Here is a 14048-nt window from a genome sequence, read left to right as displayed (position 1 = left end):
TAATAAAGTAATCTTCCTATGGGAAACTAAATTTTGGCTTGTTTATTTGGGTGATTGCAGGGATATCTGGAAGACAAGCCATTGTGGTCTTCTGAAGGCCACCTCAGAAAGCAATATATATAAGACTTTGGAGAGGGTTAGATATCTTTAAGAGCTATTTTGACGAGAGGACTCTGTGCCCTAGACTGGAAAAGCCAGATTTTAGCCAAGATTAAGCATCCACAGAGTACCATTTCTACAGAAGGCACCATGTATGGTGATAGGATTCCATATCGTGTAGGTTTTAGTGATGCTACTCAGGGTGAAGGGAACAAGGCCCAGACATCTTAACAGGGCCGAAACCAAGACTGTCAGCTGCACAAAATTTTGTCCCAAGAATATTTGATGCTTATTGACCAAGGAAGGAAGAATGAATCTATGAATAAAGAAGGAAGGAAAGAAGGAAGGAAGGAAGGAGAGAAAGAAGGAAGAGGAAGGAGGTAGGGAGGGAAGGAAGGAAGAGGAAGGAGGGAGGGAGAAAGGGAGGGAAGAAAGGAAAGGAAAGGAAAGGAAAGGAAAAGGAAGGAGGGAGGGAGAGAAGGAAGGAGAGGAAGAAGGGAGGGAGAAAGGGAGGGAGGAAAGGAAAGGAAAAGGAAGGAGGGAGGGAGGGAAGGAAGGAGAAGAAGGAGGGAGGGAGGGAAGAAAGGAGGAAGAAGGAGGGAAGGAAAGAAGGAAGAAGAAGGAGGGAGGGAGGGAAGGAAGGAGAGAAGGGAGGGAGGGAGGAAAGGAAAGGAAAGAAAGGAAAAGAAAGGAAAGGAAAAGGAATGAAGGAAGGAAGGAAGGAAGAGGAGGGAGGGAGGGAGGAAAGGAAAGGAAAGGAAAGGAAAGAAAAAGAAAAGAAAAGGAAGGAAGGAGGGAGGGAAGGAAGGAAGGAGGAGGAAGGAGGGAAGGAAGGAAAGAAGGAAGAAGGAGGGAGGGAGGGAGGGAAGGAAGGAAGGAGAGAAGGGAGGGAGAAAAGGAAAGGAAAAGGAAAGGAAAGGAAGGAGGGAGGGAGGGAAGGAAGAGGAAGGAGGGAGGGAGGAAGGGAAGGAATCAAGGAATCAACCTACAAATAAATCCTCTCTCTTTTTAAAACAGAAACAACAACGCACAGCCTGAAACCATATGCCTTAACCATCCCAGTCCGCAGTGGCGCAGATGGAAGCTACGTTTCCAACTTCGTTTCCGTCACGCGCTCCAGGAGACTAACAAGGGACGTTTTGCCAAGTCCACCCGAGGAACTCTACTTTAACGTATCCGCTTTCGGGAGAGAATTTCACCTCCGACTGAGGTCTAACACGCGTCTAATAGCTCCTGGCGCTGTGGTGGAGTGGTACGAAGATTCTCCCTCCATCTACAACGCAACGGAAGAGGTTCACCAGGACCAAGGCAAGGGGGTCACGGAGAGACTATGGAAGAAGGAATCCCTACGGACCAACTGTGCTTACGTCGGGGATCTGGTGGATATCGCGGGAGCTTCCGTCGCCGTGAGCAACTGTGATGGCCTGGTAAGACACGTATTTTAAAGCAGATGCCGTCCTTCTTGATCGTACATACATGTAGTCCTTGACTTGCAACGGTTCATATGGTGACCGTTCAAAGTTACGAAGGCACTGAAAGAAGAGTAAGTTAGGACCATTTTTCACACTTACGACCGTTGCAGCATCGCCAGGGTCACGTGGTCAAAATTCAGATGCTTGCCAACTGACTCGTATTTATGACGGTTGCAAAGTCAGCGGGGAAGCCCAGAATCACTTTACAACCGTGTTGTTAACAACTGCAGTGATTCCCTTAGCCAGCGCGGCAAGAAAGGTGATAAAATGAGGCAAAACCTACTTAACAGCTGTCTCGCTTACCAACGGAAATTTTGGGGGCTCCGTTGTGTTCGTAACTCGAGGACTACCTGCGTTGGTAAAAAAAAAAAAAAAGGGAGTGATCTTACTTGGGTGATTTAGAAGCATTTTGGCCAAACATTGTAATTTTTATCATTTTTCTCTCAAACTGAGTCGTTTTGCAAAGCCATCGGCTTTTTGTGATCTGAATTGGACAATTATATCATTTAGTTCAATAACAATCATCCTTCTAATCTCAATCTGAACTTTTTCCAACTTCTTGAGAGACTTTTAACTAAAAATACTGGGCTAAGGGTTTATTTTGGAGGAGGGGTTTGTATAATGATGATGGTGATGATGATGATGATGGTGATATTGGAAAGGACCTTGGAGGTCATCTAGTCCAACCCCCTGCTCAGGCAGGAAACCCCATACCATTTCGGACGAATGGCTGTCCAGTCTCTTCTTAAAGACTTCCAGTATTGGCGCATTCACCGCTTCTAGAGGCAGGTTGTTCCACTGGTTAATTGTTCTCACTGTCAGGAAATTTCTCCTTAGTTCTAGGTTGGATCTCACTTTAACGAACTTCCACCTGTTTCTTCTTGTCCTGCTTAACGCTTATTGTGTCTTGAATTGCTGGGATTTGACAATAAACGAACAAACAAAATAAATAATAAAAAATAAACAAACTACATAAATAAATGAATAAACCAAAAAGAGGGGTAATAGCTAAATATTTTCAACTTTGAAAATAACGTTGCTGGATCAGGTCCTGGAGGAACTTCATCTAAGATTATCCTTCCTCCAGTAGCCCGTCAGATGTTCTAGGTCAGTGATGGCGAACCTTTTAGAGACCGAGTGCCCCCAAAACTGTCCTTGGCTGCGCTGCTCCGCGTGGGCCACGCTCGAGGGTGACTCTCCTTCAGGGGGGATGTTGGAGAGGAGGGGGTCACGGGGGGAGGCAAGGCTGGGGCAACGGCACATGTGCCCACAGAGAGGGCTCCGAGTGCCACCTCTGGCACCCGTGCCATAGGTTCGCCACCACTGTTCTAGGTCCTCTCAACCAGGGCATGGAGATGTACACCTCTCTGGTCATTGTTCCCTTAACTGGGATTTGGAGACATGTTGCTCCCAAACCTTGCTGGGCATAGTAAAATTTGGATGGTAAAAATAAGGATGGTCCATTGTCAACGTCTTTGCTCTTAGAAACACAGAATGGAAGTCACGGTAAAGGCATCTGAGTGTTAGGGTACATTGAGATCTGAAGCCTTGGTTTCTGCTTTGAATATTTTTTGAGCCATCAATTGGCCAGGATTAGATGTAGTGCATTTATAGACAGAACAAAGTAAGCTGGATCTGTGGGATCCTTGCGTTTCCCCCCCCCCCCCAGATGTTTCATTACCAACTCGTGCACTGATGATATTACCTAGTTTGGTAGTAAAACGTCTGCAGGGAAACAACTAAGCTCAGAGAGTGCTAAAAACCCGACAGTTCATCCCTCAGCTAGAAATATCCTCTGCTGCTGGCAACATGAATTCACCATCTGGTGAAAGGACTGGAAAAGGAAGAGTTATAAGCTTCACCCAGCCAGGTATTTTTTTACTGGAGAATGTTTACAATACTTTTAAAAAAAACAACAACAACATGGTACCCTCCAGATGTGATGAGACTATGTACAGTAATCCCTGATTTTCCCAGCCTGATGCAAGCTAGACTCCTGGGAGTTCTAGCTCCTTGCCAACGTATCTGGACAGCATCCATGGAAGCTATGATACAAGTTTGGGGTTTTGAAAGTTAGACAGGACTGGAAGGTCAGGCTCTTTCCAAAATGGACTGGAAGCCAAATTCCATGGAAATTGAACTTTTGCATGCAACCGCTCGCTCAGCAGACGTGTGAGCAGACTGAGAAGGCTGGAGCGAACAGCGTGGGACCTGTGGCAAGGTGATAGATCCATGCTAGAATTCAGTCTCTGGAATCATTACGGATCTGCTTTCTGGATGGACGCTGTTCCTTGCGCACAAATCTGATTTCTTCCTTCCTTTCCTTTTCCACCGTTCTCGTTCCTACAGTTGGAAAAGATCCCGAATAGTGTGTGCCAAGTCCACCTCATTTTTCTGAGAAAGCACTCTCAAATGCTGAAAGAGACGGCCTTGAGCTGGCCTCTTTTGCAGCCTTTCCCAGATGTTGCAACCTCTGCTAGGAAGACGACCTCTCGGGGTGCAGGGAATCAACCTGGCAAAATCAGTGAAACCGACTCTTGAACAGGATATGGACTTTATTATTATTATTATTTAGCATAGGATGAGAACGTGATCAAAGAGAAGTAAACATATATACTCAGTCCACGGAGATTCTCAGTCATCCAGGTCATGGTTACAACGGCATTGGAAAAAAGGGACTTATGTCCATTTTTCACACTTACGACCCAAGTTGCTGCATCTCCATGATCATGTGATCAAAATTCAGACACCTGGAAACTGAACTCATATTTATACCACTTTACAATGCCTTGGTAAGGCCACACTTGGAATCCTGCATCCAGTTTTGGTCACCGTGATGTAAAAAAGATGTTGAGACTCTGGAAAGAGTGCAGAGAAGAGCAACAAAGATGATCAGGGGACTGGAGGCTAAAACATAATGCACAGGTATACTATAGGTGGTTCCTTGCTCAACGGTAGCAACTGTGAGAGGGATCTCGGAGTCCTAGTGGACAATCACTTAAATATGAGCCAGCCGTGTGCTGCAACTGCCAAAAAAGCCAACACAGTGCTGGGCTGCATTAACAGAGGGATAGAATCAAGATCAGGTGAAGTGTTAATACCACTTTACAATGCCTTGGTAAGGCCACACTTGGAATACTGCATCCAGTTTTGGTCACCGCGATGTAAAAAAGATGCTGAGACTCTAGAAAGAGTGCAGAGAAGAGCAACAAAGATGATTAGGGGAGGCTAAAACATATAAGGAACGGTTGCTGGAATTGGGCATGTCTAGTTTAATGAAGAGAAGGACGAGGGGGGACATGATAGCAGCCTTCCAGTATCTCAGGGGCTGCCCCAAAGAAGAGGGAGTCAAGCTATTTTCCAAGGTGCCTGAAGGCAGGACAAGAAGCAACGGATGGAAACTAATCAAGGAGAGAAGCAACCTAGAACTAAGGAGAAACCTCCTGACAGTTAGAACAATTAACCAGTGGAACAACCTGCCTCCAGAAGCGGTGAACGCTCCAACACTGGATGTTTTTAAGAAGAAACTGGACAGCCATTTGTCTGAAATGGTATAGGGTTTCCTGCCTGAGCAGGGGGTTGGACTAGATGACCTCCAAGATCCCTTCCAACTTTATTATTATTATTATTATTATTATTATTATTATTATTATTATTATTATTATTAGTATTAGTATTAGTATTAGTATTAGTATTAGTATTATTATTATTAGTATTGTTGTTGTTGTTATTGTTGTTGTTGTTGTTGCAGTGTCCCAGGATTATGCGATCCCCTTTTGCAACCTTCTGACAAGGAAAGTCAATGGGGAGGCCAGACTTGTTTAACAACCATATTACTAACTTAAGAGCTGCAGTGATTCATTTAACAACTGTGGCAAGAAAAGTGGTAAAATGGGGGGAAACTCATTTAACGAGTGTCTCCCTTAGTAACAGAAATTTTAGGCTCAATTGTGCTCGTAGGTCAAAGGGCCACCTGTAAAGGCAGGATAAAATTTCTAATAAAATTAAAATAAAGAAGTCTTCATTGCAGCAGAGATTGGGAGGGAAATTAATTTTAAATGAAAAAAAAAATCTCCTTCCTCCTACTTTTTATAGCTAGCATGTTTATCTCTTCTTCCCTCGATATAGTCCCCCCGCCTCATCATAATTAATTGCGCTGCAAAGTGGAATTAGCAGGCGACATTTTGTATTTTTTCCTACGAATGTAATAAATCTGCTGTAATAAAAATCACACACACACACAATAATTCATTTATTTCCCCTGCTGCCATATAATCTGGTTTTTTTATGATGGAGTATGATCTGGGGAAAACGTGCTTTTGGCAATGGGAAATTAGACTTTTTCAGGTGGTTTCGTTCATTTTCCTTCCCTCGTTTCCAAGAAAGGATGAATGTAAAAAATCAGTGACTCCCTTGATAAAAATCCAGAAATTTTATGTATGTATGAGAAAGAATCGGTGCACCGGGGTAATGATGAGAGAACAATACATAACGTATTAACAGACCTTATGGTCTAAACGGCCTTTTCCAATACTGACATTTTAAGCTGCGCTCAGATATAAGAGTGTTTCCAATAGGGAACATTTATTTAGGTATTTTTAACCAACAGAAAGAAACTTTGCTTTGTCGAGAAGGTAAATATGAATTTGAAAGAGATGCTCATACAGTTTGGAAATTATATTCAGTAACCCTTTATTGCATGGTTAGCCACAAAATGAAATGAATGGTCTGTAAACAAATTAACACCTTTGGGAAGTTAGGAGACATAATTTCTGGGTGTTATGTATCAAATCAGACCCCGAATAGGGACTACACGGTCATAAAAAGGGAGGTTTTTTAAATATATCAAATCAGATTTAGAAACTGCCCATTTCAGTCCCAGAGCGACTCTGTTTTATTTATTTGTTTATCATTTTTTTAAAAAATTGTTCCTCTTCCTCAGAAAGGGATTTTGATTGATGTGCAAGTGAAAAAAAATAGGAAAGCATCAAAACGGTATATGACATTTACAATTTAAAAGGCAAGGATGGATTAAAAGTTAATATTAAAAGTTCGGCTCGTTTGTTTTCCAGTTGCTAACCGGATCACAAGAGTGGATTACAAAACCTGTGCATGCTGATGAGGCACACTTAGAAGATATTATCCATCCTTATTTACTTTTTCTTAATAAGATTAATATTTTACCCAATATAGTACCCTCGCCTTCTATTTTTTTTTCATATTAGGTGGGTTGGGTCAAGAGATAATGTGATGGCTAACAGACCACGTCTGAGCTTTGGTAACTAAGAGGAGACTGGAATCTGGGTTTTTCTGACATTGCTGTTGTTGTTGTTAGTTGCGAAGTCGTGTCCGACCCATCGTGACCCCATGGACAACGTTCCGCCAGGCCTTCCTGTCCTCTACCATCTTCTGGAGTCCATTTAAGTTCACACCTCCTGCTTCAGTGACTCCATCCAGCCTTATAAAAGTATTAATGTCAATTATATTGTTAATATTATAGGATCATAGGGCTGGAAGACACCTAAGGGGACTTCTAGTATAACCCCCTGCCCAAGGCAGGAGTCTTTAAACAATCCTGGACAATTAGTCTTTCTTTTCTTGAAGACCTCCAGTGATGGAGCATCCACAACTTCTGAAGGCAAGCTGTTCCACTGATTTATTGTTCTTACTGTCAGGAAATTCCTCCTTAGTTCTAAGTTGGATCTCCCTCTAATGAGCTTCCACCCACTGCTTCTTGTCCTGCCCTCAGGTACTATGGAGAGTAAATCAAAGCCTTCTTCCCTATGACAGCTCTTCAAGTATTGGAAGATGCTAGCATGTCTCCCCTGAGCCTTCTCTTCATTAAGCTAAACATACAAGCTTCCCTTAATCATTCATCATATGATTTAGCCTCCAGATTATACAATGAACAGCTAAGGAAACTAGGTATTTGTTAAGATATTTAAATTTAGTAGCTGGAGCAGCGGAATAGGGCAACTCATCACAGCCAACTTGCGGCAGAACAACTAGTCACCACCAATGTGTCGTGGGACAACTTGCTGAGGGACAATTTAACAATTCAATTCAATCCTTTAAAATAAATAAAAGCATATTTTATTTTTTGCCATTCCCATTTCATTCTGTCCCTCCTTTTGCATCTTTTCTTTAATGATTCTGTTCCACTATTTCTTTGATATTAGTGTAAGTCTTGTCCCGCAGTGAGTTGTCCATGGCTAGTTGGCTGTGGCAAATTGGCCGTGGGAAGTTGGCTATGGCGAATTGGCCATGGTGAGTTGGCTGTGACAAATTGTCGCAGACCCCTGGAGCAGTGAGGTTGTGCAGTTAGCCAGAACATACAGTTGTGGTTGATCGGTACCAGAATGTTGGCTCCTGCATGAGGCAATCTGCGCTGTGATTGGTTGCTGTGGGTGTGGAGCGGGAATTTCCCTTTTTTCCCGCCTTTTTCTTCTGTGTGCGCTGTGTTCTCTGTGATTTACCTCACGATGCTCCTGACTATCTAGTTTGCTGTGTATATATTGTAGTTGTAAACTATATTTATTATTTTATATATATATAAAACTACAAGTTTCTCTCAATGTCTCTGACTTAATTTGGACACTGGCTGCGCAATTCTCTGACAGCATTTTTTTTTTTAAAAAATCTATTTCATTGAAGCATTGGAAACCATTTTTTCTTATCCCTGATAATCATTCATAGTCTTAATTTTCCCCCATTGAAAAGTGCATCCTGAATGTGGTTGCAGTGTTGTTGAAAGGAATCTCTTTGTGGGGTCCTACTCCAGGGTGTGTAAGTGAATATAATGGAGGTTTCTGGAGTGACTCCAACTGCTGTTCTATATATGTTCAGCTAATCATCTCAACCCAAATTAAGATATTTGCATAGTTCTTCTAGTCGTTGGGAAGGAGATGACACAAACTATTATGCTAATCAAACAAATGCAGATCAGATGCGAGGAATAGGATCCTTTCCTAAATCTCTCTCATCTGGAGAGACAGATGTTGGCTGGATTCTTGCAAGATTTCTTATTGTGTTACTGAATAAGCCCATTCTCTGAGCTTGCATTACAGCTAGTCAGAATAACAGAATAACAGAACTGGAAGGGACCTTGGAGGTCTTCTAGTCCAACCCCCTGCTCAAGCAGGAAATCCTATAACATTTCAGACATAACTTCTCAACTTGAAAATCATTGGTTTAGTGACTGAAGTTACATCAGCACTGAAAAAAGTGACTGATGGCCATTTTTCACACAACCATTGCAAGGTCTCTTTTAATGACAGTTGCAGTGTCCCAGGGTCACGCAATCATCATTTGTAACGGGTTTCCAACAAACAAAGTCAATGGAGGAAGGCAGATTCAATTAACGACTGCATGATTCACTTAATAACTGCACTGAGCTGCATAATAAATGTGCGGGGGGGAAGGATGTAAAATGGGGCAAAAGTCACTCCTAACAACTGCCTTGTTTAGCAACAGAAACGTGGCCTTAATTGTGGCCTTAAGCTGAGGACTACCTGTATACATTGAATGATAAACACAGTGCTAGACTGCATCATCAGAGGAATAGAATCAGGATCACGTGAAGTGTTAATACCACTTTACAAGGCCTTGGTAAGGCCACACTTGGAATACTGCATCATGTTTTGTTCACCACAATGTAAAAAAGATGTTGAGACTCTAGAAAGAGTGCAGAGAAGAGCAACAAAGATGATCGGGGGACCGGAGGCTAAAACATATAAGGGACGGTTGTTGGAATTGGGTATGTCTAGTTTAACAAAGAGAAGGACGAGGGGGGACAGGATAGCAGTCTTCCAGTATCTCAGGGGCTGCCCCAAAGAAGAGGGAGTCAAGCTGTTCTCCAAAGCACCTAAAGCCAGGAGAAGAAGCAACGAATAGAAACTAATCAAGGAGAGAAGCAACCTAGAGCTAAGGAGAAACTTCCTGACAGTGAGAACAATTAACCAGTGGAACAACATGCCTCCAGAAGCGGTGAATGCTCCAACACTGGACGTTTTTAAGAAGAGACTGGACAGCCCTTTGTCCGAAATGACATAGGGTTTCCTGCCTGAGCAGGGGGTTGGACTAGAAGACCTCCAAGGGCCCCTTCCAACTCTGTTATTCTGTTCTGTTCTGGCCTTCGTGCAATCTCCACTATCCGTTGGAGTCTGTACCTGTCCTGTTTGATTGCTGTATCAAATCAGAGAGTTGGTTCCCGAAGAAGCAGCATTTTTAAGACCTGAGCTGAGCCAAGTTGCAGAGTTTTCTCTGCCAGTCGGTCCTCCCACACCCAAAGCACAGGTGTCATGGGTGGCCACCACCTCCCCTCCCCACCTTTAAAGCAACCCACAGCTCCATCCCTTCCAGCGATGGAATTAGAGAAGGAAAAAAAACAACCCCATCACCGACTTACTGCAGATATGTTTTGATGAAGGTAGCAGCCAGGGGCAATAGCAGTTTTCTTTTGAGCTTCCCTTTTTTTCCTCTCTGTAAATCAGGCAGTGTTCAGGGTGACTCTGAACGTTTTTTCATCTCGGGGCTTAAAAAAAAAAAAAGCCAGGGGCAGGTATGTTGTGACGCAGGTTTCGCACAGCCATTGAACCCGATCACACCTTAAACCAACAGAGCGGGAGAAAGGGGGCTGTGTCTCCTTGGCCCTCAGAGTGTGTGTGTGTTTTTAGGACAGGGCAGCAGCAGTTTTATAAAAGGCCCGTTTTATGTCCACTCTTTGAGAAGTTCAAGGCCGGAGGGCTGTCTGCAGAGAGGGCTGCCTCTGCGCCTCTTACCTTGGACCCCCACCAATTTCTTCACCTCCCTTCTGCCAGGTCCTGTCTATTTGTCTTGGCAAGTCAACAGGGGCTACTTTCCGTGAAGCGTTAGCCCCTTCCACTGATGAAACACAGAGGTTTTCCTCCTTTTTCAGTGCAGCTATTGAGTAAGGGGCCAAAGACACACGGCAATAGCAATAGCGATAGCCCTTAGACTTGTATATCGCTTCATTAGTGCTTTACAAGCCCTGTCTGAGCGGTTTACAGAGTCAGCATATTGACAGCCCCCCCCCCCCCAACAATCTGGGTCCTCATTTTACTGACCTCGGGAGGACGGAAGGCTGAGTCAAACCTCGAGCCGGTGAGAATCGAACGACGATCCAATCAGGATCGAACTCCTAACAGTGGGCAGAATTAGCTGGCAATACTGCATTCTAACTGCTGAGCGGCCGCAGCTTAGCTAGCAAAAGTTAGAGCACTTAGACTTATATCCTGCTTTACAGACCTCTCTAAGAGGTTTACAGAGTCAGCGTATTGACCCCCCCCAACAATCGGGGTCCTCATTTTACTGACCTCAGAAGGCTGAGTAAACCTTGAGCCAATCAGGATCGAACTCCTAACAGTGGGCAGAATTAGCTGGCAATACTGCACTCCAACGACTGAGCTGCCACAGTTAGATTGCAACAGTTAGAGCACTTAGGACTTATATCCTGCTTTACAACCCCCTCTAAGCGGTTTACAGAGTCAGCATACTGCCCTCAACAATCTGGGTCCTCATTTTATTGGAAAGGATGGAAGGCTGAGCCAACCTTGAGCCGGTCAGGATCGAACCGCTGGCAGTGGGCAGAGTTAACCTACAATACCGCCTTCTAACCACTGTGCCACCAGGGCTCAGTGGACACGGTCCTTTACAGGTAGTCCTCAAATTATGACCACAATTGGGACTGGAATTTCCATTGCTAAGCAAGGCGGGTATTAAGTGACTCATGATTTTCCACTGCTGATTTTCCATTGCTAAACAAGGCAGTTGTTAATTGAGTCACGCCTGATTTTAGGGCCGTTTTTCCCCACGGTTGTTAAGGGAATCACTGTGACGGTTAAGCGAATCATGTAATTGTTAAGCAAACCCGGCTTCCCTGTTGATTTGGCTTGTCAAAAGCCAGCTGGTAGGTTGCAAATGGCAGTCATGTGACCCTGGGGGGGGGGTCTGCAACTGTTATAAAGCAAGTGCCCAAATTTTGATCAAGTGCCCAAATTGTGACTGGGGGGGTGGTGGTGCTGCTGCAATGGTTGTAAGTGCAAGGACTAGATGTAAGACACTTTTTTTCAGTGCCATTGTAATTTTGAATGGTTGCTAAACAAGTGGTTGTAAGTTAAGGATTGTTGTTGTTAGTTGCGAAGTCGTGTCCGACCCATCGTGACCCCACGGACAACGTTCCTCCAGGCCTTCCTGTCCTCTACCATCTTCTGGAGTCCATTTAAGCTCACGCCTCCTGCTTCAGTGACTCCATCCAGCCACCTCATTCTCTGTCGTCCCCTTCTTCTCTTGCCCTCAATCTTTCCCAGCATTAGGCTCTTCTCCGGTGAGTCCTTCCTTCTCATTAGGTGGCCAAAGGACTTGAGTTTCAACTTCAGGATCTGACCTTCTAAAGAGCAGTCGGGGTTGATGTCCTGTACGACTGACCGGTCGGATCGCCTTGCAGTCCAGGGGACTCGCAGGAGTCTTCTCCAGCACCAGAGTTCAAAGGCCTCCATTCTTTGGCGCTCAGCCTTTCTTATGGTCCAACTTTCACAGCCATACACTGCAACTGGGGAAACCATGGCTTTGACTATACACACTTTTGTTGGCAGGGTGATGTCTCTGCTTTCCTCAATAGCTTAGGAGAAAAGAGAATACAGCTGTGCAGTGCTTGGGATTATTAAAGCAGCTGCATCCATTTTCCAGAATTGCACAGCTGCTACAGATTCCTAAGCCTCTAACCCAGTGTTTCTCAATCTTGACAATTTTAAGGCATGTGGACTTCAACTCCCAGAATTCCACAGCCAGCAATGCTGGCTGTGGAATTCTGGGAGTTGAAGTCCACATGCCTTAAAATTGTCAAGGTTGAGAAACACTGAATTAAAACCTCACAAGTTAAGCAAACAGAACAAACAAGATGCAACTGGATTTCGGGGAAGACCCTTCTTGTAAAACCTACAGGTAGTCCAAAGTTACGACCATCCCTTTAGTGACTGTTCAAAGTTACAACTGCAATAAAAAAGTCACTTATGACCGTTTTTCACACTTGCAAAACCATTACAGTATCTCCATGGTAATGTAATCGAAATTCAGACACGTATTTAGGATGGTTGCAGTGTCCTGGGGTCACGTGATCACCTTTTGTGCTTCTGACAAGCAGAATGAATGGGGAAGCCAGATTCACTTAACAACTGTGTTACTAACGTAACAGTTGTAATGATTCACTTAACAACTGTGGCAAAAAATGTCATAAAATGGGACAAACTCACTTAATAACTGCTTTGTTTAGCAATGGAAATTTTGGCTCAGCTGTGGTAAGTCGAGAACTGTGGTACCTGTTCATCTTCGCTCGTCTAAGGCGGTGGTTCTTAACCTGGGCGATATTGCTCCCCAGGGGGCGATTTTGTTTTTCAGGGGGGTGATGGAACAAAAAGGGGCGACGCGGGGGCGAAGGAACGAAAAGGGGGCGATATGGGGGCGATGGAGCGAGACGTTTTGGGGTCACTTTTGAAACTTTTTCGTACAGTGAATTGCTGTATATCTGTCGTACAAAAACATCAGATCGCTCGCGATTAGTGGATTGAATCGTGTTTTCAAATGTTCCTCCAGCTAGCTTCAGTAGAGAACGCCGTACATATGTGAATGCGCATCGTTTATCTTCATACGCATTGCGCAGCAGCCTCTACCCATACAGTGGCGCGCCATTGGCCAGAATATGGGAGATATGGGGAAAAGACTGGAAATAAATTATTTGCATCGATATGTCCTGATGACAATTTTAAAGAAAACAAAAAAAGGGTTTGCATAAATTGAAGAATTATTTCCTATGTTGTGATTGAGAGGCTATGTTGGGGGGAGGGGGGCGATGACAACTCCCTCATTGGCTCAAGGGGGCGATTCGTTCAAAAAGGTTAAGAACCACTGGTCTAAGGTATAAGATTGACTTATACCTACCATAATCAAGACACAGCCTCTTTCTCATCCTTCCTCTCCCCACCCCCCGAAATGTTTCGGTGGCTCTGTTTTCTTCTTTGTCATCCCAGATCCCGCTAGTGATTCCACCTCACTTAAGCACCACCAGGGCATGGAGTTTGAGACATCATCCCTCATCCATAACAGGACCATAATTTAAACTGTGATAAATCAACGGGATGGATTAACACGGATTTGCTATGGCTTCCCAAATGTGACATTTTCCAGTTCGAGATGTCATGGATTAAACCTCGGTCTTTCTATAGGTTAAGCAGGGATGGGCCACCCAAATCCTGACACCAGATGTAGTTCCATACCCTTGAAGTCGGGTGTGAGTCAAAAGATGCTCTGTGTTTAAGAATTGCAAATTTCCAACAGATGCTTCACTTGAATTATGCTTTGGGCAAAGTAGCCTTTCTCCACGCTTCGGTAAAATGAAATGAAGTTGCTGATTTCCTGGGTTTGCATTAGTTCCAGAGCTACCTTGAGCATGTTCAGTGAGAA

General features: G+C 44.1%; 1 protein-coding gene across 1 annotated transcript in view; it reads left to right on the top strand.

Moving 5' to 3' along the window:
* Nucleotides 1-249: 249 nt before the first annotated feature.
* The window catches only part of ADAMTS3 (ADAM metallopeptidase with thrombospondin type 1 motif 3), a gene marked incomplete at its 3' end in the record, with an annotated part of 118739 nt that continues 104940 nt past the window's right edge, over nucleotides 250-14048 (top strand). The window contains exons 1-2 of the mRNA XM_015820856.1: nucleotides 250-301; nucleotides 1117-1526. Coding sequence (XP_015676342.1) covers nucleotides 250-301; nucleotides 1117-1526 — 462 coding nt within the window. The remainder of the gene's footprint in view (nucleotides 302-1116; nucleotides 1527-14048) is intronic.

The sequence above is a fragment of the Protobothrops mucrosquamatus genome, unplaced genomic scaffold (genome assembly GCF_001527695.2).
Source record: "Protobothrops mucrosquamatus isolate PMUCROS unplaced genomic scaffold, P.Mucros_1.0 scaffold1191, whole genome shotgun sequence".
NCBI lineage: Eukaryota > Metazoa > Chordata > Lepidosauria > Squamata > Viperidae > Protobothrops > Protobothrops mucrosquamatus.
Note: the sequence above shows the minus strand (reverse complement) of the source record. Positions and strands in the feature narration are given on the sequence as shown.